At 47.0% G+C, this 27,321-nt stretch overlaps 1 protein-coding gene across 1 annotated transcript in view; it reads right to left on the reverse strand.

Moving 5' to 3' along the window:
• The window catches only part of ANKRD33B (ankyrin repeat domain 33B), a 429,320-nt gene that overhangs the window by 295,928 nt on the left and 106,071 nt on the right, over positions 1–27,321 (reverse strand). The window contains exon 3 of the mRNA XM_069219136.1: positions 3,907–4,047. Within this exon, the coding sequence (XP_069075237.1) occupies positions 3,907–4,047 (141 nt within the window). The remainder of the gene's footprint in view (positions 1–3,906; positions 4,048–27,321) is intronic.

Raw genomic sequence — 27,321 nt, forward strand, 5'->3', positions numbered from 1 at the left:
GGGAATATCTGCTCATGCAGGTATGCCATCTCATGCAATATAATGCACTCTGCCTTAAGGACTGGAAGGTCTGCCAAAGGGGTGACTTACATATATGGCACACAGTGTGCAGGGGACATGGCACACAGGCTGTGTGCCACGTTGTGTTTTGATTTTAGGTCTGCACCAAGACATGCAGCTTCAAAAGCAGTACTGGGTGCACATAGTGAGAGGGTCCCCAAGGGTGGCATGCTCTGTGCTGCAGCCCTGAGGGGCCTTCCCTTAGTACCCCATGCCTTGGGTACCAGGAGTACCATTTACTAGGGACTTACAATGGCAACTAAAGGTTTGCCAATTGGGAAAAATGACTGTGTAGTTTTAGGGAAATAGATTTGGCATTAGGGACCTGTTTAGCAGGGACTCTGCACTTTCAGTCAAAATTGCACCAGAAACTGTGCAAAAAGTGGGGGGTTGACCATGTCAAATGAGCTACTTTCCTACACCTGGTAGTAGCAGAGCTATTATTATGGGTCACAACGCAGACGGTCACATTGTATTTTTCTACTTGACTAAAATAAAGTGTTAGCCTCACTCACCAGAAACATAAGCAGGCATTGAGTATGTGTCTGAGGTTCATGAAAAAAGCCTTAATTTATCTGCCAAAAAGTCACCACGGCCGCACACCACCTCCAAGCACCTCAGCACTCCCCATCAAAGCTGGGACAAAGTAACTGAGACTCAATAGGCATGGGCCATAGGCACTGCACAACCCAAGCCCACAGCAGACCTTGACCTCAACCAGGCCGTCCTAAACTTCACCACCTGGATCACCAAATCCACCGACAGAGTCACCCCGCTGAGGCCACCTAGAACCAACAACACCTCTAAGCCAGTGAGATGGTACACTTCCGGGCCCAGAAACTCCAATTGTGACTGCCACTGACTCGAGAAACATTGGCGGGTGACCAAGGACCCCTCCGACAGAGCCGCCTACAAGGCAGCCTCAACAACTGCCACCACCACATCAAGACAGCAAAAAGAGCAGCAATCATTGCCTGCATCAACACAGCAGCCAACCACACAAAAGAACTCTTCAGAATCATCAAGGAATTCTCTAACCCAATAGTCCTATTGACCATCATCGACCCATCTCAGGAACTCTGGGACACCCTCTCAATCTACTTCCACAGCAAGATCACCCCCATATAAAATTTTGACCCCCGAATCCTTCAGCCTATACAACATCTCTCAAGCAGTGAACACCAGCCACATAATAACCTCCTGGTTCCCAATTGCCACACAGACCACAGAAACCATCATGTCACACATCCACTCTGGAGCACCTGCCGGCCCCTTCCCCCACTAGCTTTTCAACCTTGGAGCCAACACTATTATGGCTGAACTATTCTGCATCCTCCATACCTCCAGCTCCATGGCAACCTTCCTGGATGAATGGAAGCATGCAGAGGTCAGACACCTCCTAAAGAAACCCTTTGCAAACCCTAGCAACCTAAAAACTATTGACCCATCTCCCTACCCCCCTTCCTGGTCAAAGTGCTTGAGAAAACCATCAACCAACAGCTAACTGCCTACCTTGAACAAAAACACCTTTTCGACACCTCACAATCAGGATTCTGGGGCAACCACAGCACGAAGACTGCACCGATCACAACCACGGACGACATCAAGGCCCTCCTCAACCAAGGAGAGTTGGCAGCTCTGATCCTTGTGGACCTCTCTGCAGCACTCAATAAAGTCTCCCACCACACTCTCTTCAACATACTTCACAACATAGGCATTCAACAAAACCCCCTTAAGTGGGTTGCTTCTTTCCTCTCATGCCACATGCACAGCATCTGCTTTCCTCCCTTTACTTCTACACCCAAGAATGTCACCTGTGGCGTCCCGCCAGGATCCTCCCTCAGCCCAACCCTGTTCAACATCTACATGACCCCCCTTGCAGACATCTTCAGATCCTATGGACTGAATATAGTCTCCTACGCCAACAACACAACTAATCCTCTCACTCACTGAAGACCCCCAACAACGCCAAAGCCAACTTCTGCAACACCATGACCAATGTAGCAACATGGATGAAAAACAGCTGCTTCAAACTAAACACCTACAAAATGGAAGTCCTGATCTTTGGGAAGCACACATCTGTATTGGACTACAGCTGGTGGCCAGCAGAACTCAGACCAACGCCCTCTCCATCAGACCACTGAAAAAACCTCGGCATCATCCTCAACTGCCAACTATCCATGAATCAACAAGAAAACTCAGTTTCCTCATCCTACTTCTACATCCTCCGTATGCTCCACCAAATCTTCAACTGGATCCCTACCGACACTAGAAAGACAGTCATGCATGCCCTGGTCACCAGTTGCCTCGACTATAGCAACTTTCTCTATGCCGAAGTGTCCTCCCAGCTCCTTAGAACACTCCAGACTCTACAGAATACCACAGCCAAACTCATCTTCAACCTTCCCAAGCGCTCAAGCATCATCCCACACCTCAGGAACCTCCATTGCCTCCCCGTCCAGAAGAGGTACGAATTCAAAATCCTCACACTCGCATATATGGTTCTCCACAAACCAGTGTCATCCTACATCAACCACCAACTGAGCTTCTACATCCCTGCAAGAAAACTATGCTCCATCTCGGTAAACCTCGTACACACACCCAGCATCCATTTGTGGAAAAATAGTTTCTCACCCTTCGTGCAACCACTGTTCATTTGATATCAGGACAACCATATTGAATATGGCATCCATTTTGTGAGTGTTTTAAACACCCCGTCGCAGAGGAAATAGGCAGAAAAAGATGCAGTTTGATAGCAGCTACATCGTGTAATATGCCTAAGGCCGAATACCAGACCGGCCACATACCTGCGGTTAAGCCAATTTTGAGAAAAACTAATTTCCACGGAATAACCTGCAATTGGAACAAGGTCATACCTGCCATTTACTACACACTATTATACGCTTCAGCTGTTTGCACATTTTTGTTTGTAAGCAATCTCCCACTCCTCTCCCCTGAGGCATACAAATGTTTTTATACCTAACTAGTGGAAAATGATTGAACCTCTGCCATTTGTTTGCATGTAGTAGAAAAATGTATAAAAGCTCTATGCTGCGCGAAGTAAGACAGACTACTCCCTAACCCGCTTGGTGAAGGAGCTCTCCCTTAACTCAAGTTATTGAATAAATCCCGATTATTCTCTACATCTCGGACCCCGTCTCTTTCCTTTTTTTTATTATTTATTTAACTTACAAGGCAAATTCAGAGGTATTTTAAATTATTTACCACACATTGCAGCCGCCAAGTCCTGGAACAGCCTGCCCCTCTACCACCGAACAGCTCCCTCCCTGGCAGACTTCAGAAGGAGACTCAAAACGTGGCATTTCGATGGAGACAAAGCACTCTCAGCTCCCAGATACCCTTAGGGGTGATAATGCTGAGCTTTACAAATGCTATGAATGCTATGATTGATTGATGGTTCCTGAAATATTACAAAATCACTGCAACACATCCACCGTTTTTTAAAATGTCATCCAGAAAAAGTTTGCCCAGATCAGCATTGTTCTACCCAAGCTAAATTACTTCTCTAATGATCCAAAAACACATATAAAAAATGAAAAATCGCTGGACAACTATTTTTTTACGGAGGTATATCAGGGGGCCGGGATTAGCAAGAGCAAGCCTTGACTCCTTGCCATGGCTATCCCAGAGAGGGTGAAAGCCTCAAAAAGTCTGAAAAAGAATTACTTGGTATTCAGGGAATTTGTATGTAGACCATGAGGTTCTATTGTGAACACAAACTTTATATTTGCTTCAGAGTGCCTTAGGCACAGCAGAACTGACCTGACAGTGATAGTTCATAATTGTCCATCTAATAACATGCTTTTGGGAGTCATTACCACTTACCTGCTAAGAGCAATGCTCTGACACAGTCAGATCGCCCCTGCATACACGCTTTCATCAGTGCTGTGAACCCATGAACATTCCTTTTCTCAAGATCAAGACCCGGGTAATAGTTCAGCAGGTAGTTTGTGGTAGTTATGTGTCCTGCAACAAATTATAAATAGAAACATTTTGTTAGTCCTGGAGCTTAATTCAGATCTCTTACCTTGTCATTGCAATGTTTTACAGGCTTGCATAGAACACGGTAACGTCTGACAAGAAGGACGTTAGGAATATTATCCTGATGTACAATATATGCATTTCATCGACTGACTTGTGATTAATGACAAAATATTTCTTTTGGTCTTATAAATGTATATATGCTTAGTGCTCATTGCATTCCTGTCCTAGTCCTTACTTGATAAGGTGCGTCCACACGCTGGAAACAGGCAGCTTACTGCCTACCTAAAAAAAATGTAAACTCCTCCCCCTCCAGATGTGCCTATAAAGGACCAACACTACCTAGTAATCTCCTGCTTTGTCCTTTGTCTTTGGGAGTCAGTTACCTTGAATTTCCAGCATCTGGATTGGAGTTCAAGCTTATATTGTGGGACCCGTTTAGCCTTTTTTCTGCTTGTTGTGGATCGTTTGCTGCATTTCCTAACTTCCTGGGTCCTTGATGGGCATGCAGCCTTTTTTATGCTGGGTTAGTGTGCACCCACGCTCACTGGTATTGTTTGTGACTGTGTGGTGCTTCCTCCTGTGCCTGACCTATCCTTCACTGGCTCCCTGCAGGGATTGAGGCTGGGTTTGCCTCTGCCTTTTTTGGGTGTTGCTGTCAGGATAGTAGGACTGGTTGTGGGCCTTCCCTGTAGGTCCCTGTCGGGCTTGAAGTCGCAGTGTACTTGTATGTTGAAAGGCACTGCAGTACCCATCACTGAAAGAAAGGAGGATGTCTCTATTTTCTGCCAATGATGCAGGCTGGGTATGGACTTTCCACTATGCACCCTGCTGTTGTGTTTGGGGAATGTTGTATTATCTTTCTGTCCAATCTCTTGTTTGGTTGTATTGTGCCCTGGCCTCTCTACTCAGCCTGTCCTGGGTTGTGTAGTGTTGTTTGGGTCTATATTCAGCCTTCCCTAGCTCTCTGATTTTATTTTGAGCCTCCATCATTGAAAGTACATCTCCATTGCCCAGACTATCAGTGCTGAATCTGAGTCTACACCTGAATGTGTAGCGTGCTCCCTGCTGGGTTTGGGGTTGGGGTATACCTGTCTGCTGAGCAGTGGTTGCATACCCTTCGCTGGAGGATGGGTAAGTACTCTCCATGTTTTCATCCTTGGATTCCTGTTCTGTTCTGTGCTAGGCTTATGGGATTCTCCCTATCTGGTTATTTCCTGTCTGCCATTGTGTGCCCCTCATCTTGATGTATTAGGTGCTGTGTGGCACTTTTAATTTATTTGGTCTGCTCTCTACTGCTATTTATTGGGCTTGGGGGCCGGTGTTGGGTTTGTTATACATGGTAGTGCTGGTGAACCTCTGGATGGTTATCTATTCCGCTTACCCAGATCGATGGGAATGGACCTGGGCCCTCCCACAGGTGCTTCCTGCTGGGGTTGGTGCTCCAGTGTCTCTGCCCTGTATGAAGCACTGGTGCCCCTACACTGCAGGACAGATGATTGGACCTCCTTTTATCTGCAGGCCTGTCAGTCTTAGGCTAAAACCTGAACTCCTTGTTGCTCCTGGGGCTTGGGGATAGTTCCCTGCCTCCCTGACCCACGGCATTATGTATCTCTGCTTCCTGGCAGGGATGGATGGAGGCCATGTGGTACCAATTCTGATGTTTTGCCTTACTGTTCACATGCTCCCTACTCAGCTTGGAAAAGTAATATGGCTAATGTGGGGCACAGGATCCTACTTCACTATTTGATAAACATCTGTCCCCTCCCTTTCATGGCAGGAGTTTTGCTTTTCCATCTATTTTCCCTGGTACTCCTGGGTTTATGGAGCTGTTAGAAATGGCCCTTTCTTCAGGGTCACCCACAGACTTCTTGCCTTCCTCCCCCTGTTTTTCTGACCTATTCCTGTTGGCCTTTTGAGATTTGTGCACCTTACCACTGCTGACCACTGCTAAAGTGTGGGTTCTTTGTCTTCTAAAACATAATCATTGGCTTCTCCATATTTGACAGATATTATTTACTGTAAGTCCCTAGTATAGTGCAGTATATGTCCCCAGGGTATGTACATTAAATGCTACTAGTGGGCCCGCAGCACTGATTGTGTCTCCCACTATAGTAGCCTTTCAAACATGTCTCAGGCCTGACAATGCAGTGTGTGCAATTTTAAGCTGGCATTTCAACCTGGCAAGTGGGTATCCTGCCCTTTTATTGCGAGTAAGTCATCCCTAAGGGGTGACTTAATCTAGGGCTATGCTGCTCAAGGGCAGGGTGCAGTGTACATAAAAAGTTGGGCATTTACTTTTAAGTTTAACTTGTCCAGGTAGTGAAGAACTGCTACATTCTTTTTTCACTATTGCAAGGCTTATCTCTCGCATAGAATAGGTTTGGGGTTGCCTTTAAACACCTCTTTAATTGTAAGAGATAGATCTATGGAGTTTAGTGTCCCTGGACACACAATTGAAAATCACAACTTATGGTGAAGTCAGATTTGAAATTGTAAGTCTGCCACTTATAGAAGATGTGCATTTTCTTACCTTGACCATTTTGTGCCTCTGCCTGTCTCCGAATAACTGTAGATGACAGTTGGGCTTTGTGCATTCCCTCTAGACAGCCACACACAAAGGGAGCTTGAGGGTGGCATCTGAATATTGGTGGCCTATGACCAGGCTAATGGGTCCTCCTGGGCTAGGTGGGAGGGAGGAGCTGACACATACTTCTGAATAGGGCTGTGTCTTTCCTCACACAAAGGCCTCCATAACCACCTGTGTAGTATTTGGAGCCGGAGAGGGCAGGAAAGGGAACCTGGGGAACTTCAAAGTGAGGTCTGAAAGGTTCTCCAACCTTCCAAAGGCCACCAAAAAAGATCTCTGCTGGGACAAGGACACTCTGCCAGGAAGAATTACTGCTGTGCTGCCAGAAGAGACTACCACTCTGCACTACATTGCTGTGTTAGCCTACTGCTGCTGTGTGTGGATTTGTAGGAGGGGCTGTCACTTTGCTGATGCTCTGTGTGTTGGCCTGCTGCCTGCTGTGCATACCTTGCAAGGAGAAGAACTGGACGCCTTTAACCGTCTTTGGCACCAACAGTCTCCAAGGGCTTGTTGGCTTGCTACTGGTTTTCCTGTGAGGTCCCCGGGAGATCAAGGACCTTGCGTTACCACTACCAGTGCTCCCAGCGTGCTTCAAATTCATGAGCGTGCCTGGACACTGTTGAAAAAAATTCCAATGCGGGGCCTCCTTCAAACTCGATCCTCCACTTGCCACGCTGTGAATTGTGCTATGTGACCCTTCCCTAGAATTGCCAACTGTTTACATGTGCCCGCTTCCTGATCAATGTAACCTGGAAGACCCCAAGTGCGGCCTCACTGCCCTGCTGACACACTGCCCGTTCCTGGAACCGGTGTCCTTCTTTTGATTTGATTTGATTTAGATTAGGCATTACAGGAGCGTGATTGCTCCTTGACATCATAGGGAGTTTTCCCAAGGATTATTTATCAGCTGCACTTTCTTTGTGACCTAAATTATTCTCAGCATAACCCTTGATTGATTTTATTGGCTTTTTGTCGTGTTGTCTTAATTGTTAATGAGAAAGATATTCTCTATTTTTCTAACTTTGTCTTGAGTCTTTTTGTGGTGTACTTCACTGTGTTACTGTAATTAAGTGTTGCACGTATAGTTTGTAGATTGCTTTCTAAGTTAAGCCTGCCTACTCTGGGCCAAGCTACAAGAGGGTGAGCACAGGTTGATTTAGTTTGTGTATCTGACTTACCCTGACTAGGATTGTGGACCCTATTTGGAAATGGTGTATACCTCTGCCAACTAGAGACCCAATTTCTAACAGGAACACTTTGATGATAGACACTCTTGCCAAACAGGGCTGTCATTAAAGTTGCAGTGATTTCAATACTCACTCAACTGAACTGAGAAAGTGGACACCTATATCTTCAACTTTGAATTCTTCCACAATTGAAGTTTGGATACTATACAGATTTCTCTTGTTTAAAGTGTTTTTTGGTGGTCATATTGGAAGACTACTGTTCTGCATATGCGCTGGCATTGCTGTGTTTTGGATATGTTGGGCTTGGATTGTTCAAATGTTATTTTGCTCTGATGAAGCTCGGATTTGGGCAAAACTTGTTGGCTGCAGTTTTCTTTGCTAAGAAGAATAAAGAAACTCATGCAACTACATTTCTCATTTGATTTAAATTGGCAAAAGTGTTTCTTTGTACATATTTGTGTTGCTTCTCTATTGTAAAGAATTATTTTCCCTGTTTGACTAGAGCGTATGGGATCGGTTCCTTGTATCCCATTCTCCTATCTGTACCTCCTGCTTTCTTGCTAGGTTTGTTTGGGCCCTGTAGTGCTGGTTTGAATGTTCGGATGGTCCTTCAATGCCTCTCTGATGCACTTAGTGGATGACTTTTGCTGCTTACTTTTGCCCTGTGAGGAATGTGCTTTGGCTTTGACTTACTGGGCCCAGCTGTCTTACACCTCTCTTTTCTTATTTCTCGTTTCTAGGTTTAGGGTGTATCCTGGGTTGTCTGGTCAGTGTGCAGTGCTGGGTGGCCAACTGCTTGTGGTAAAGGGATTTGCCTCTCTGCTCCATCCAGCTGCCCTGCCAGCCCACCCCCTTATATTTGTATGTGCTGCGCCTATCCCTTTTGCCTCCAGGCTGCTTTTGTTATTCAAGCCCCCTTCTATGTGTGGGGTTGCTTGTTCCAGTTTGGCCATTCTGCCCCCTTCTTCTTTAGATGATGTTTAGAATCAAACTGTTCCCTGCACCCTAGGCTGTGGTATGACCTGGCCCAGGATCAGAGTGCTTGTGTCCGGGTCTCCAGTCACTCCCTGTTGGGCTTGGTGCTTGTAGATTGCTCTCCAGTTTCCCTTGGTAGTTTTCCTTGGGGTTGGTCCCTCCATTCACTGCAAGGGAGTGGATCCTACCTTCTCACTTAGGTTTCTGCCCACCCCCACTCTATTTTGGGCTTCAGGTTTTGGGGGTGATGTGCTCTACTCCTCACTACTGATTTTGAAGAGTGTAAGAAAATAATGATTAATTTGTATGGATAGTAAGTAGTCCACCAAAAGTAATAAAGTGATTAACCTCTTAGGTCCAGTCCAAAACTTAAATACTCTAAACCTGAGATCAATTCTTGGGATCTAATGCACAAAACAGACAAGTTTTGTTTAGAGACAATGTGTTAAGCATTAAGAAGTACTAAAACTATTAAAAAGTCATAGACGCAACACAATCAAGTCCCACTCAAAGTAAAAAAAATAGAGAAAAATGTAATAAGAAAAATCACACCAAAACAACAAACATACAATAAAGGGAACCAGAAATATGACATTTTAAAGATTTAAAGTGAAAAAGCACTATGAAAAATAAAGTGCCCAATGTAAATCAATGGTCATGGTAGACGGGGCCTAAAGTGCAATTTCAAGACGACCTGATGGGCCAGAGTCAGACACGCCAAATGGGGCTGGTCCCGGTGAAAGTGTGGAAGTCAAAAATATTTTTAAGTGCCACTTTAGGAATGGAGTTTGTCTCATTTTTTAAGAAAAGTTTTGAAATGTTTTTAAAGTCCCAATGCTAAAAGGAACTTTGTCAATTTTTTAGAAGAAGCAGATCCCCTCTATAACTGTAGCCAGCACCATAGAACCGGTGATTGAATACCTAAAACAAGTTGGCCTGCTAGTATCCTGGAGTTTTAGAGACTTCTATCTGAAAATGTTCCAAGTCGCAATGTAGAAAAGGGCTTAGTCATTTTTTCAGTGGTGCAGGGACCTTTGGGCAGGATGAATCTGAAATCCAGGCCACAGCTGTGGAACTGCCACCTGGATACTTTTTTCAGCAGGTCCAACTGAGGCTCTTAAAAAAAGTTTTCAAAGGTTCTATACTTTTTTTTTAAAACATTTTATTTTTCAGGTTTTATAGGGAATTCAGGGTGATTACCTCACTAGAAATGGGGTGACAGGGTTTGTGTCTTGACAGCATATGCATATTACAGCTTCTCATGATGTGAGCATATAACATCACAACACACAGGTCAATGTATTGTATGTGCATATTATCAAGTACAGTTCACAAGGAACCACCAGCACCTTCTTCTGACATGCTCTTTGAGGACAAGAGTTCTCACAGTTAAGCTCGCTGGATGATGTCCAACATCGTGGTGACTGGAAATGGTCGGGTCCTATCCCTTTTGATGTAAGTTTTAAAGAGTAGCCAAATCCTCTCAAACTTAAAATCCTATTGTTGATTACAGCACTCAAGTGTCCCACTGCATATATATGCCACACTTTAGTTCACCCTAACACAAAGCTTGAAGGGAGAGGATTCTGCCTGGTGTGGACTATTGTCAAATGGGCTGCAAAGTTGAAGAAGGTGAGTAGCAGGCCCTGGGGGAGGGGGAGAAGAGGGGGAATTGGGGGGAGGGGGGTGTAGGGATAAACCGAGTTCTCCTGAGATCCACCTAGCAAGAGTACCAGTGGTTGACAGCACAAAATGGCCATTTTTCACAAAGGGGTTTGCATTTTTACTCCAGGTTGGAACCTATGTCTACTTTTGTTTGGGTTCATTGTGCCTCTTAGTTTTCTAGGTGTGTTCTACCCAAGTTTCTCCTTGGATTTGGAGCCTGGATTTCAAGCCTGTGGTTGCTGGTCATGTTTTTCTCTGTGCTGTTTCCTGCTCTTCTGCCTTGGTTTTCTTCTGCTTTCTCACTGCTGCTACAGAAGGGGCACTATGGTCTCTCAGGCTTGTCCTTGGTTCTTCCAGGATAGCTTCTGTTTTTAAGTAGCTTTTTCCATCCTGCGTATTTGGCATGTGGCTTTGTGGTCCTCTGTATTTCGTTTTGAGATTTTGCATTTTGTCATGTGTGTTGTGATGCCTCTCTTCCTGGTGGGTTTGCTGGTCTTGTGTTCCCTTGGAGGTTTCTTGCTCTGGGGTGTCCACTGACTTTGCAACCACACTTGGAGTGTTGCAACCTTTGTGTGTGACCCATACATGTCTTACAGGGCACTGGTTGGTTCTTGGCTGTGGGTTCCTTGCCTGGTCTCTCTCCTTGCTCTCTGCAGAAATGTTTCTTATTTATATAGGGTGGTCACTTGTATCCTTTGTTTTTGAGTGCTTGGTCTACATGTATATGTTTGTGAATCTATAAGTATATTGTATTTCTATAACACAAGCCTAGCTAAAAGGCAGCAGAGCACTGCACAGGTTCAAAGACAAGCATTTTGCTATTGTCTGCTGTTTGTGAAGATTGTGTCTTTGGCCTTTTGTGTGCCCTGGCTGGCATAGCTGCTTGCTGTGCTCTCTCATATTTCCATTACTGCTTGCATCTGACTGCTCTGTTTTGTCCTTTTTGTTCTTTCTCCCTTAACACCATGCACCTTGTCTGTTGGGGTATTTTGATAGGGGTGAGTAACTCTAGTTTACCTACTCAATGTTTCTTTTTTGGGGTCTAGGGCTTGCTCTCTCTCTCTCCCCTTTCTTGTGTGGGCTCTGGTCACTCGCTTTGCATGGTGCTCCAAGTTAATCAGTGGGCAGGGGCTGCCCGGCTCCTGGCTCTGGCTGTTTAGTTACTTGCTTCAGGTTTCTCAGTGTTTCTCTGCCCACCTGGATTGCATTCTGGAGGCTACTGACCTACCTGGTCTCATATGTGCTCTGGTTTGTGGTTTGCTGGATTCTGGCCTTTGTGTAGGGCATACATCCCCTGCAGCCGTCTTCAGTCGAAGAAAAGGGCAATCTCCTGAAGGCTGTGGGGTTTGGCTGCTCCACAGTGGGGGGTTGGGTGCAGGGCCTGGCCACCGGCAAGACTATACAGCCCACCACATACATTTATGCAATGAGATGAAATGGCACTGCACAAGCTGCCACAAACATGACTAGGGTGGTCATTTTGACCTCGGCGGTCTTTTTCCAAGACCGCCGAGGGACCGCCGTACGGAAGACCGCCAGTGGTGGCGGTTTGCCGCTTGGCCTATTATGACCGTTGGCAGCTCTCCGTCCTTTTACGGACGGAGAGCCGCCAACAGCCATACTGGCGGGCGGCGGGGAAGTGGAGGTTGCTCCACCTCCACCGCCACGCCAACAGAACCCCGCCCAACGAATCACGTCCTGTGATTCGGCGTGGCGGTGTTCTGTTGGCAGTGTGGTGTCGGCAGAGCAGCCCCCATGGCTCCTGTCCCCTCCCGGAGGATCGTCAGACCAGGTAAGTCGATCGTCCGTGAGGGGAGGGGGGTGGGGGGGTGTTTTGTGTTGTGTGCGTGCGTGGGGGTGTGCGTGTGTGTATGTAGAGGGGGTGTGTGAGTGTGTGAATGCTTGCAGGGGTGTTGTGTGTATGGGAATGAGTGCGTGTATGTCTGTAGTTATGTCTGTATGGATGTGTGCGTGTATGTTTGAATGTGGATGTGCGTGCCTGACTGTGTGTGTGGATGTTTGTATGTATGTTGGTGTTTGTGCGTGTATGTGTGTTGGTGGTGCCTTCGTGCATGTCGTGTGTGTATGAGTGTTGTTAATATGGGGTTCGGGTGGGGAGGGGGGTCCTGCCACCTTTAGGGGGTGGCAGGGGTGGTGGGGGGGTAGGAGAGGGAGTTGGGGTGGTGGTGAGGGGTGGGGAAGACCCCTATCAGTGCCAGGGAAGGAATTCCCTGGCACTGATAGTGCTTACCGCCATGGATTTCATGGCGGTTTCAAACCGCATGAAATCCATGGCGGTGAGCCGGGTCAAACGGCGGGCAGAACGGTAACCGCCATGGTCATAATACAAATAAAAAGACCGCCAGTCTGTTGGCAGTCTTACCGCAGCTTCTCCGCCTTCTGCCAGGGTCATAATGACCCCCTAGATGCCCAATCTGGCCTATAACTTCCAAGAACAATATAATGTTTTTTCAGACGCTAGATAACATGAATCATCACTAGTAGATTGTTATAGTAAAAAGTATTTTTTATTCTCAGTCTTTATCATGCCATTATATGTTTTGCCATTGTAAACACACAAATATCAAAACTATAAATTCAGAAATAATAATTCCATACCATAAATAACAAAACCAACACCGTCACACCAACAGGAATACGCCCACACTATCACGACCCACGGATCCACTCGGCGGTCTTTCAACCACGGTATTCCATTGGCGGTACACACCGCTGCGCTCAAAATATACACACATTTACAAAACACTACCACATTGGACAAATCGAAATACACACACCTGATACACATACACACAACACTCCCACACACCCAATCTAATATAAAACACACACCCACATTACCCAAAAACCCTTACGACCACAATTGCGACGAAAGGCCAGAGAGCGACACCACCATCTACAAACTAGCATCCACAGGCACTCAACACCATCACTCACACAACATCCACGCACAAAACACAACATACCCCTAAACATCACCCCACACATCACAACACACACCACCCCACACATCACCCACACCACCCTATGGCACCGTAAAGACACCCCAGGTTTTCTGAGGAGGAGCTCAAGGTCATGGTGGAGGAAATCATCTGGGTAGAGCCACAGCTATTTGGAGCACAGGTGCAGCACACCACCATAGCTAGGAAGATGGAGCTATGGCGCAGAATCGTGGACAGGGTCAACACAATGGGACAGCACCCAGGAACATGGGATGACATCAGGAAGAGGTGGAACGACCTACGGGGAAGGTACGTTCCATGGTCTCAAGACACCAGATTGCAGTTCAGAGGACTGGCGGCGGACCCCACCTCCTCCCCCAGAACTAACAACATGGGAGGAGCAGGTCTTGGCTATACTGTATCCTGAGGGCCTCAAAGGAGTAGCTGGAGGAATGGACTCTGGTAAGGCAAAGCTTTCACTGCTTCATCCCCCACCCTACCTGCATGCTATCACAGACCCCCACACTCACCCTCACCCCCATTACTCCAACTCCTCACAAATGTCCCACTATCACACACCACACATCCCAACACCAAGCCCTGCATGCAACAACAGAGCATGGACACCCATCACCAATGCATGGCCACTGCACATACCCACACACAAGAATGCAAGCACTGGGGTACAGGGTCACCCACCCATTGCACACCATGGTACACACAGATGCAATAATCATGCTTTTACACCCTTGCAGGACCCCTACCCAACGTCACCGGACAGGAGGTTCCAGACATGTCCACTCCACCCACAGAAGAGGCCCACAGTGATGACAGCAGCTCTGTCCAACTGGATCTAGATGACCAGCCCTGCCCATCTGGGACCTCAGGACAATCGGTTCCCCTCACACTGGCACAAGCCACAACAGAGGCTCCCCCCTCTGGAAACACCAGCACAGCACCCACCCAGCAGGGCCATACCTCTGTCCCCAGGACACATCAAGCAGCAGTGTGTCCACCACTACAGGGAACCCAGGCTAACCCACCACCCAAACAACACCAGGGACCTGGGGCAGTGGCAGTGGCAGTGGGCACAAGGTTCAGGGGATAGAGGCACAGGAACACAGGGGAACTGGGCTGGCTGCTGGGCGACAGGGGGAGGACAGGCCCAGGGAACCCACTTTCCACGAGGCCCTCTACAACATCATGGGAGCCTACCACCATTCCCAGGAGACGATGGCAACTGTACTGGCCAAGTTTCAGGAGACCCAGCGGCTGCAGGAGGAACAGTATTTGGGATTCAGGGAGGAACTCAAATTCATCAGTACCACCCTGGGCACCATTGTAGGGGTGCTGAAGGAACTCGTCAACACCAGGAGGGACACTGTGGCACAACAAGGGGCCCCTGATACTAGCCTGGACGATGAACTGCCCACCACCTCGGCCGGCGCTAGTGGACAGGAGGCACCGCCACAAGACCACCCCACCCCCTGCAGATGGAGAACCACCCCACAAACGGTCCCTGAGATCCAGGACAAAGACAGAGAACAATGCCAAGACCCCCACCAAGAAGTGAGACCACCCTGATTGTCATCCTTCTGTCCCACTTTGTCACCCTGTCCATCCTTAAATTGCCCCAGCTCTACTTCCTATGCCCCTCTGGACAATGCACCTCTGAGACTAATAGACTGGACTCTGCCATGGACATTCCTCCACCATCACCCCTGACCATTTTACAACCCCCTCCACTATTTAGCACTTAAATAAACACCCTTAAATCACAAAACTATCTGGAGTCAGTCTGTGCTTTCGAAAATGTGTATTTGCAATAACTGTGGAAAACTGCTATATCCATTGTATTGTCAACATACCTATGTCACACAGCTCTAGTCCATGAGGAAACAAAGCAGATGTCACACAGTGGGACCCACATCTGTGAAACTGAAAGGGAAAATGACAACTCTGGGTCCATACACTAGGTGAAAGTGACTGACAGATGAGAGGTAGAACAAGGGTATCAGATGTAGCAGGCAGTGATGTCTTCTTACCTGTGTCTCACTGGAAGTATTGATGAATCACTGTGTTTCTATTATCAATATCCTCTTCTTCTGCTTCCTCGTCTTCACTGTCCAAAGGCTCCACAGCTGCCACAACACCTCCATCTGGACCATCCTCCTGCAGAAAAGGCACCTGTCGTCGCAAAGCCAAGTTGTGAAGCATACAGCAGCCACAATGATCTGGCACACCTTCTTTGGTGAGTAGAATAGGGAACCACCTGTCATATGGAGACAACGGAACCTGGCCTTCAGGAGGCCAAAGGTCCTCTCTATAACCCTCCTAGTTCGCCCATGGGCCTCATTGTAGCGTTCCTTTGTCCTGGGATTCCTCACTGGGATCAGTAGCCATGACAGGTTGGGGTAATCACAAGGGGGTGAGTACACTCTCATTTAGCTTATTCTGCACGCATTGGAGGTGTCTGGGTGGGCTAGGTGGGCTGTAGGTGTCCCCTAAGCCAAGGCGTTTTTAGTAGGCAAGGTCCCTTCGTAAGGCAGGCCATGTGGCACCCCACCTGTGTTCAGAGCCAACTACACCTAGTCAGGCTCATGTGACTTCCATGTGTGCAGCAATCGGGCATAGGCCTTGTACCCCATGTCCCTGTGATTAATTAGGGAACTCAAAGTGCACGGCGTAGTGCAGGGGGCTTCTGTGTCTGTAGTGTCCACCAACGGTAGCGGTAGTGCATGCACTCAACATGTCTTTCTTCTGACTCCACCCCCCTTTTTGTGGTCTCCCTGTTCTTGTGTGCATTAGCATCATCAGGCGGAGGAGCAGTTGCACCAGAGCAGGAGGGAGCTGCATCCCACATGGCCCTTGAGGGCGACACAACTGAGTCTTAAGCCACCAGTGGGATGGAGGGCAAGGGAAGCTCCACAGCGGGGACAGGACCTGAGACCAGCGACACAGACTCCTCCTCTGATGAGAGCTTCCTTGTGGTGGCGGGCCCCTCTGTGCCCCCCGGATCTAGAGGTACTGCCGCCACCACCCCTACCAGCACCGCCCTCCCAGCAGCCCCTCAGCGTGTGCCCTGTGGCCGCTCAACCAGGAGGGTGGGCATCTCCTTTGCCCCAGGCACCTCTGCCCCTTGCCAGCTCTGCTGCCCTCAGTGAGGAGGCCATTGACCTCCTCAGGTCCCTCACTGTTGGGCAGTCTACCATTTTGAATGCCATCCAGGGTGTAGAGAGGCAGTTGCAACAGACCAATGCATACCTGGAGGGCATTCATTCTGGTCAGGCAGCCCAACAGAGAGCTTTTCAGACTCTGGCCTCAGCACTGATGGTAGCCATTGTCCCTGTGTCCAGCCTCCCCCTCCAACTTCCTCCACCAAGACCCAAACACCTGTACCTCAGCCTATCCCAAGCACACCCTCAGACCAGCAAGCACACACCTCAACCCACAAGGGAAGCTCGGGCAAACATAAGCACCACACATCACACAGGCACTCACACAAGCATCATAACAATGCAGACATACCAACATCCACTACCTCCACTGTGTTTCCTTCCTCCTCGTCTCCCTCCTCCCTCCCTGTCTCATCTCCACTCACACCTGCATGCACTACACCTTCAGCCACTATGTCCATCACCACACCCCGCTCACAAGCACTCACCACCCCCACTACCATTCACACATCCCCTGTGTCCTCCCCCAGTGTGTCTGTGAGCCCACCTCCTAAGGTACACAAACGCAGCCACACACCCACCCAACAGCCATCCACCTCACGACAGCCTCCAGCCCATGCACCTTCACCCAAAGTCAATAAACGTACACCTCCTACAACAACTACCTCTTCCTCCACTCCCAAACCCCCTCCATCTACCAGTCCCAGTGTGTCCAAAAAACTTTTCCTGTCCAACCTTGACCTCTTCCCCTCACCTCCCCCACCCCTTCAGTCCCCTAGGGCACACCTTTCCAGGTCCCAACCCAGCACCTCAGCAACCACATCAGCAGGAACAGTGGTGCCAGCAGGAACCAGCTCCTGGAGTGCGCCAAGCAGCAGGGCAGCCAGTGTGCCAAGAAGCCAGACCACGGACAGTCCCCCACCTCAGAAGCATTAAAAGTTGCCCACTGCCCAGCGGGAGAAAGGCAAAACATCTGGCACCAAAGGCTCTCCCAGGAGTGCAGTTGGGAGTGGGAAGACAGCTGCACCACCATCCAAGGTGGGGAAGGGGCACAGAAAGAAAGCCAAGTCGCTGCAAACCTGCACGGCGGACAAGACCGGCACCAGCACCGCTGCCAAGGACACCGCCGCCACAAGCACCGCTTCACAGGACACCACCGCCACCAGCACCGCTGCCAAGGACACCGCAGCCACAAGCACTGCTTCACAGGACACTGCCTCCACAAGCACCGCTGCCAAGGACACCGCTGCACTGCCGCCACAAGCACCGCTTCACAGGACACCGCCGCAACAAGCACCGCTGCCAAGGACACCGCTGCCACCAGCACCGCTGCCAAGGACACCGCCGCCACAAGCACCGCTTCACAGGACACCGCCGCCGCCAGCACCGCTGCCAAGGACACCGCCACCACCAGCACCGCTGTCAAGGACACCGCCGCCACAAGTACTGCTTCACAGGACACCGCTGCCACCAGCACCGCTGCCAAGGACACCGCCGCCACAAGCACCGCTTCACAGGACACCGCCGCCACCAGCACCACTGCCAAGCACCGACACCGCCGCAAGCACCGCTTCACAGGACACCGCCGCCACAAGCACTGCTGCCAAGGACACCGCTGCCACCAGCACCGCTGCCAAGGACACTGCCGCCACCAGCACTGTGGGCCAATGAGTGCCAAAAGCTCCAACGCTACTGAGGCCGCCACGAGCAGGATGAAGCACTCTGGGCACAAAGCCCCCTCCAGAACCAGTGGAGATTTACATCCACTACCTCAGTCCTTGGCAGGATGAAGCACTCTGGGCACAAAGCCCCCTCCAGAACCAGTGGAGATTTGCATCCACTACCTCAGTCCTTGGCTGGATGACACACTCTGGGCACAAAGCCCCTTGGCAGGATGAAGCACTCTGGGCACAAAGCCCCCTCCAGAACCAGTGGAGATTCACATCCACTACCTCAGTCCTTGGCAGGATGAAGCACTCTGGGCACAAAGTCCCCTCCAGAACCAGTGGAGAAAGGCATCCACTACCTCAGTTCTTGGCAGGATGAAGCCCTCTGGGCACAAAGCCCCCTCCAGAACCAGTGGAGACTATTATCTACTTGAGATACTGTGGCTTTGCACTCCCCAGGATAAAGCAGAGGGCAACCCACCCACTGGAGAGACTTGTGAGACCTTGGCTTGACTCCCCAGGATACAGCAGTGGGCAAACCACCAACTGAAAAGACTTGTGAGACTGTGGCTTTGCACTCCCCAGGATAAAGCAGTGGGCAAACCACCCACATGATAGACTTGTGAGACTGTGGCTTTGCATTCCCCAGGATAAAGCAGTGGGCAAACCACCCACTGAAAAGACTTGTGAGACTGTGGCTATGTACTCCCCAGGATAAAGCAGTGGGCAAACCACCCACTGGAGAGACTTGTGAGACTGTGGCTTTGCACTCCCCAGGATAAAGCAGTGGGCAAACCACCCACTGAAAAGACTTGTGAGACTGTGGCTTTGCACTCCCCAGGATACAGCAGTGGGCAAACCACCCACTGAAAAGACTTGTGAGACTGTGGCTTTGCACTCCCCAGGATAAAGCAGTGGGCAAACCACCCACTGGAGAGACTTGTGAGACTGTGGCTTTGCACTCCCCAGGATAAATCAGTGGGCAAACCACCCACTGAAAAGACTTGTGAGACTGTGGCTTTGCACTCCCCAGGATACAGCAGTGGGCAAACCACTCACTGAAAAGACTTGTGAGACTGTGGCTTTGCACTCCCCAGGATAAATCAGTGGGCAAACCACCCACTTGAGAGACTTGTGAGACTGTGGCTTTGCACTCCCCAGGATATAGCAGTGGGCATGGAGCCCCCTTGTGGATCTGGCATCATGCACTCATCCGGCTGAGGTGCCCCCCCTTCCCTTCCCCTGAGTTGCCTGTTGTATTTCTATCTGATGCCCCTGCAGTGTTCTCTCCGTTTTGATCGGGTATTGAGTGCATTTTGGGCCCAGTGGTCCACGGACTTTAATGGTGCAAATACCTGGACTTGTATTCTTGGTGTATATATTTGTTTATAATGTATATATATTTTTGAATGCTGGATTTTAATAGATTACAAACGTTCAAATCATTTTCTTTTGTCTTTGCATTCTTCCGGGGGGGGTGGGGTTGAGGGGTGTAACTGTAATGTATCATGATGTATTAGTGTGTGTGTTGTAGTGGGTGAGGGTGGGTGTAGGGGTTTTGCGTGTTGCATGTGTGTGTCACTCTCTTTTCCCTCCCCCCTACCCTGTGTCGTAGGTGCAGTACTCACCGTGGGCTTCGCTGCCGGCGTTCGTGCTCCTCGTAGAGGAGCAGGAAGATAAAGGCAGCAAGTATCTGGAGTTCCAGTTCCATGGCGTCCTGGTTCCTCGTGGGGTGTGTAGAGGTGAGTGTTTTCCCTTCCAAGTCCTGTTTCCGCAGTGTTTTTGTTCGCGGTGAATCCGCCCCTGGAAAAGATGGTGGATTGGCCTCTCATGATACTGTGGGCGGTACATTGTCTTCCACCTGTCTGTTGGCGGTTACCGCCGCGGTGTTTGTTTGTACCGCCGTGGCGGTCGGAGTGTTAAAGTGGCTGTCTATGTTGGCGGTTTCCGCCACGGTCGTGATTCCTTTTTTTTTACCCCCGGCCTGTTGGCGGCCGCCGCTTTGACACTGACCGCCAGGGTTGTAATGACCACCTTAATGTTTTTAAAACTTTGAATTTGTGCTGTACAGTGCTGCACACATGCAAAGTTGGCGAAATGTGGGAAGTTTTAGAATTTGCTCCACTGTTATGCCTGCCTTGAGGAAGCATAGGTTTTGGTGCAAATCCCTCTCAACCAATGTTAGTAAATAGGGATTTGCATCAAAACTCATGGTAGTTCAATGGGAATGTCCATGTAGCACTCATGGAATGCTTCCTCCAGGAAAAGTAGTGCACAGTAGCACATAGCATTACTTCATGTTTACTATGGCAAGCTTTCCAATGCAATCCTGGTTTGCACTGGAAAGTAAATACCACTGATAACACTTTGCATTATGTAGAATCTTAACTCAGAGTTTTTTGTTCAGTTGCACGCAGCAATTGAACAAAGATGTTTTTATGCGCGTGAGGCATTCTTTGTTCGATTGCACGCGGCAATTGGGCAGAGATATTTTTATGCGCAAGGCATGTTTCTGATGTTCGGTTTGCTGCATGAATGTTGCGCGGTTCAAAACCGAACATCGGGCGGAAGAGCTGTTGGAGCAGCGGAGCGACAGCTCGCACTGCGCTGGGGTGATTTTGCCCTGAAATGATTTACAAATAAATCTAGTTGTCCAAACCTTTGTTACGGGTTTGATTTCAGCTCATTTCATGTGGCAATGAGCTGAATCACCCCAGATGCTTACGTTTCATCAACGATCATGTTCACTGTTCACACGCCGATGGTCCTATTTAGAAGGAATCTGTAACAGAGTCTCTGGGCAGTTAAACACAATGTGAACCTGCGCGAAGCTTGTCAAGAGCCATCTGCCTTCATTTACCTTAATGACTTCGTCGGAGTGTTTGGCTATCAATAGACTTGATTCTTATGCAAATGTGGTGACCATCTTTAAGCAGCAAGTATTCCTGAAGGTTTGATTGTAATTTCTGCAAAATACTCACCATGGCCTTTTTAGTTTATTGTAAAATTTGCTAAAAACCTACCTTTGTTTTTTGGGGTGAATGTTTCTGTTTTTCAATCTGACATGCAATCTGTTAACCCCCCTCCACCATTCTTAGAAACACCTGGGTAGCCAGCTATATCAGTGGTATGATGCTTTTGAAACTTATTTGGATGCTACTGGTGCATCGAGGTTTAGAGCAGAAAGGAAGACGTGTGTTGCTGCATTCCTTAAGATTTGAAGGAAAATCTGTTTTTAAACATTTACCAGATATTCATCTGGAAGAGGGTGAAGAACTAAACAAATTTAAAGAAGCTTTAAAAAAACTGGTTACCAGATTTGATGCCCCACCTAGTTTGGTTCTAGCGAGACACAAGTTTTTAGGAGGGAACAGAAAAGTGGAGAAGATGTGAATACTTACATTTCTGGTTTAAGGAAACTATCTTCAGAGTGTCATTTTGAAGCATTTGCGGATCAATTAATACGTGACCAATTCATATGTCACTGCTCGAATAAATCCATCAAACAAAAGTTATTGTCCATGGGAGAGCCATCTTTATTGGATTTTATTAGAATTGCCAAGAGTAATGAAACAGCTAGTAAATCAGCCAAGGAGTTGGAACATTTTCAGGTTGATCAAGTTAATGTGGTTCAGAGATCAGATGACAGACGCAAAATGAGCAATCCATCATCCAACAAAGGAGATTTTGCCAGACAAAATAATTTTTTCAAACGAACAAATGTTTGTTTCAGATGTGGTTACCCGCCACATCAGAAAGGAGGAAAAATGTGCCCTGCAAAGAATATTCAATGTAGATTATGAGGCAAAACTGGGCCGCTGCTAAAAATCAGTGAAATGCTTTCGTGTATAACTGGAGTGAAACTGTATACAAAACTTGACTTAGCTTCTACTTACCACCAGGTAGAATGGATGCCTGATTTTTGTCACTACACTGCTTTCGTTTCCCCTTGGGGGACTTATCAATACTGCTGAATTTGGTTTGGATTGGCGTCAGCAGCATCGGTGTTTTAAAGAATAATGTCTACCTTACTTAAGGGTATTAAAAAAGTGTGTGTGTTTCAAGATGACGTATTCATTCAGGCTAATGATCGTCATGAACATCATGTTATTTTAAGTCAAGTTCTTAAAGTGTTTGAGGATGCTGGAGTGGTATTAAAAAGGGAAAAGTGTCAGTTTTTGCAAACGTCTGTAGAATACTTGGGTCATATCATGACAGCAGAAGGTGTATGTCCCTAACCTGGCATTGTAGAAGCAATTGTGGGGGCAGCTGCACCACAGGACAAAGTGGGTGTTAAATCTGTTGTTGGACTTTGTGAGTTTTACTCAAGGTTTGTTGAAAATTTAGCAAATTTGGTCAGACCTATCTCAAACTCGCTGAAAGTCAAAACAGAATTTGTGTGGGATGCTGAGTGTGTGGAAGCGTTCAACAACATTAAACAAGAGTTGAGTAATGTGAGTGATTTACAATCTTATGATCATAATTTAAAAAGTTGTTTGACTGTTGATGCCAGCAAGTTTGGTGTTAGAGCTGTATTGGCGCAGGTCATTCGATAAAAGGAACATACATTTGTTTTGCGTCAAGAGTTCTTAGACCAAATTAAGTGCATTATTCTGTAATAGAGAAAGACTTGTTAGCTTATTGGTGGGCCATTGAGAAATTCAAATCGTATCTTTGGGGAAGACATTTTTTTGTTGCAAACTGACCACAAACCATTGGTCTCTATCTTAAATGGAACTAATGTAAAAAGTAACACACCAAGAATTGCAAGATTTGCAGCCAGGTTATTGCAATTTGATTTTACTGTTGTACATATTTCTGGGGGAAAAATGTGAGAGCAGATTATCTCTCTAGGAATCTGATTGCTGGAGATGATAGTGAAAAAGACGAAGATGAAAATTGTTTTATTGCTGCTATCAAGTTGGAGCGATCTGGTTCCTTTTCTGAGGTGGAATGGAAAAAAGCATCTACAAATGATCCTCTACTCTCTAAAGTCTTGACGTATGTCAAGGAAGGATGACCTCATGAAAAAAGTTTGTATTTGAGTGCTCAACCTTTTTTTAAGATATCAGATGAGCTGTCTACTGAAGATGGGGTTCTATTGAGGAATGACAAGATTGTACCTCCAGATGTTATTAGATCTGTCATTTTGGAAAAAGCACATGAGGGTCATTTGGGTTCCAAACTTACCAAGAAGAGGGTGAGAGAATACTGTTGGTGGCCGCAAATGGACAGGAACATTGATATGTTGGTCAAATATTGCCAAATTTGCTCTACAAGTGACAAGATGCTGAAGACATCAACACCTCCTTTGAAACCAACTGAGTGTCCTTCTGGTCCATGGGAAAAGATTGGTATTGATCTAATAGGGCCTTTCAGTGCTCTTCCACCTAAATTAAGATATGCTTATGTTATTGTTGACTACTTTTCCAAGTGGTCACATGTGAAATTTGTACGAGAGGCCAACTCTAAGTCGGTGGTGTCTTTTCTTAAAGATCTTTTCTTGGAGGAAGGGTTTCCTAAGGAACTCTTTTCCGATAATGGTGTGCAATTTGTTTCTGTTGGAGTAGAATGTTTTCTGAATGAATGTGCGATCAAGCATTTGAAGAGTTCACTTTACCAACCGCAAACTAATGGGTTGGTTGAACGTTTTAATTGAGTGGTTGGTGAATGTGTGCAAAGGGCTTTAGCTAAAGGGTGTGTGGTTGATGCTGCTGTTCAGAGTATGTTGTGATTTTACAGAACAACACCCCATTCGAGCATGGGTGTATCTCCGTTTGAAGCCCTTAGAGGGAGGAAACCTGCCACTTTGTTTAGACCTGCTTGGTTGTCAAAATTTTTGAAACTCTCAACATATAAGGAAGACATTGACATTAAGGTTTGTTCTAATATAGCCTTAGAACCCGCCGTAGCGGGCTCTACCGGCTATTAAAGGCCCGCTCCCCGCGTTAAATGCCCGAGCCGAAGGCGAGGGCATTTAACAAGGGAGAGGGACTTTAATAGCCGGTAGAGCCCGCTACGGCGGGTTCTAAGGCTATTAGAACATTCTGCCACACAGGGCAGAATGTTCTATTAAAAAAAAAAAATGTTCACGGAGCCCGAGGGGATTTAAATCCCCTCGGGCTCCGTGAGGCTTTGTTCACAGCTGTTGCTGTGAACAAAGCGAACATTGGAATGTTGACGCTGCGGGCTTTTACCGGCCAGTAAAAGCCTGCAGCACTCCATTGTGTTCAATGGAGCCTCCAGCATTCCAATGTTCTAATATTTAGAAAGTTCAAGCAAAACAAAAAACATATTATGATAAGAATAGGTGTGTGAAGAATGTTCAGTTTGTAATTGGTGACTGGGTATGGGTGCCAGTTTTATCAAAAAAGGTGACCCAAAGTTTTCTGATCCTTTAAGGATTGACAAAGTTTGTGGTAATGCTATTCGAGTAAATGGACGTAATTGGTGGAATATGGGAATATGGGAAAAGTTGTCAAAATTTCAGTGAAGGATAATGTTTTGCCGCTTGGCCTCCCTCTTAATGATATAGGACAGAATGTAAATTTGAAAAGGTTCTCGAGTGTGCAAAAGTGCACTGATGTAAAACCAGTGTGTCCTAAGGTTGCAGACACAATGTTGGATCAGTTGCCTGTTAGGAAAAGTCTTAGGGCTCCTAATTTACCTTTGAGATACCGTTAAGTAAGAATGTGTGTGGTGCTTTAGTTTTGTTTACAAATGATAAAAGGAAAACTAGATGTACATGCAAACTATGAGTTTTTGTTTACCTTTGAGGTACTGTTAAATAAGAATGTTTGTGTTATTTTGTGTTGGGTTTTCATTTCTGTTAAAAAAAATGTTTAAAAGGAAAACTAAATGTAGTATCTTAACTCAGAGTTCTTTGTTTAATTGCACGCTGCAATTGAACAAAGATTCTGTTATGTGCGTGAGGCATTCTTTGTTCGATTGCACACGGCAACTGAGCAGAGATGTTTTTATGCGCGAGGCATGTTTTCCGATGTTAGGGGTGTGCCGCATGAGTGTTGCGCAGTTCAAAACCGAGCATCGGACGGAAGGGCTGTGGGAGCCGTGGAGCGACGGGATGATTTTTACATTAAATGATTTCCAAATCAATACGTTTGTCCAAACCTTTGTCACGGGTGTGATTTCAGCTCATTTCACATTAGTATATATAGGTCATGTTTTATGTAGCACAACGAGGTACCAGAGTTTCTACATGATTATACATATCCCCTTTAAAACATGCAAACATCCTTCAAAATTAAGTCACATACATCATAAAAAACAAATGTTTTCTGTTTTTTAACCAGAAAAGTTGATTTACATTTTTTATGTATTTTTTTTTTTTACATTGTTTGAGGTTCGACTCAAATTAATAAAAAAATTGCATCCGATGTTGGGTCCAAAAAATGAAAACTAAATGTATTTCTTGCAGTTCGCTTGATGAGCAGACAACTGCTGACCATTAGCTGCTGCACTTTGTTTACCAATAGACAATATTCTGCACGGTTCATGCAATACAAAGCTATTTATATATATCACAAGGAGTTGATATCTTAGGTTTGGATAGCAGTAACATCTGGAAGAAGTGAATCAGACTCTGGACTGGAATAGAAGATGTTGACACACCCTCATTTTCCTCACATCTTCTCTTAGCCACAATGAATTGTGTAGTGTGCCACACATTAAGATGTTTGTTTATTCTTGATGTTCCATGAGGATACTTTTTACCAATACCCCTGGAAATGTCCCTGTAACACAGGTTGCATGTTACCAACTTCGCAGATGCCTCTTCCTGTCCAGAAGCAATGTCAGATAATGGTCTGTTGTGAGGGCTGTGTATCCTGCTGCTCGTTGTAATACTCTTCAGCTCCTCGCTAATCATTTACAGATACCATCTTCTATGTTTTTAGTTGATTTCCCCCAAAAATGGAAATCCCTTGAGGGCAGATCGGCCTATGTTTATTAGGCCAAACCACAAGACACCAGGGAGATTTTTTGAAGCTCAATTTCACGCTAGGTGAGGAACCTCTTAGGCAAGGGTCGCTCTCTGGAGGGAGGGGGGAAGGCAAATGTTTTTATGCCCATTTCTGCCTCCCTTGGGGGCAGATCGGCCTATTTTTCTTAGGCCAATCTGCCCCCAAGCGGGGCAGAAACCACTAGACACCAGTGATTGGTATGTGTGTATGTCTGTGTTTTGTTTGGGGGGGCAGCCCCTTGGGCAAGAGTCACTCCCCATAGGGGCACATTACAGTTTGCCATGGGCCTATTTTTGGAAGGCCTGTCTGCCTCCAACGGGGAGGGGCAGAAAGCCCACCAGAGACCAGGGAAGATTCTTTTTCTCAAAAGAAGAGGGTAGGAGTATCACCATACCCCCACCCCAAATAAATGGGTCCAAAGTTGTTGTGCCCACCAGTGGGCATATGGTGCAATTTCCCTGCTTCACTCCCGGGGGGGGGGGGGCAGAAAACCTACTAGATGCCAGGGAATAAAAAAAAAAATAGTGGGGTGGTGGTTACCAACCAGTATGGGCAACTGAAGGGGGTAACAGTCTTTCAGCTCTCCCCGCACACTAAAACATCTTATCCCACAGCAAGAAAGAGGACATTCGATTATTTTGTGTTTTGGTTTTACATTTGAGCTTGTCTAATTCTCAAAATCGTCCTACTTGGAATGGTGAGGGCTGCACTTTTTGGACTTTGGGATGCCGCCATGAAGAAAAATCCACAAGATCTAGACACATCTGAAAACTAAACATCTGGGTGAGAGCAAGGTGGTGTGCTTCATGTGCACCCTGCACCATTTGCTTACCCACAATGCCCTGTAAACCTCCAACTTTGCTGAAATCCCAATTTTTTGTGATGGAACCTTCTGGAATCTGCAGGAATCCACAAAATTCTTACCACCCAGCATTGTCTCATCCATACCGATAAACATTCTGCCCCACTTGTCAGCCTGAAAATGTTTTTTTTTCAAACTGCCCTTTTGGACCCGTTTTGGTCCTTCCTCAATTTCGACATGTTTTTGGCTCTT

Source organism: Pleurodeles waltl, chromosome 2_2 (genome assembly GCF_031143425.1).
Source record: "Pleurodeles waltl isolate 20211129_DDA chromosome 2_2, aPleWal1.hap1.20221129, whole genome shotgun sequence".
In the NCBI taxonomy this organism is placed as follows: Eukaryota; Metazoa; Chordata; class Amphibia; order Caudata; family Salamandridae; genus Pleurodeles; species Pleurodeles waltl.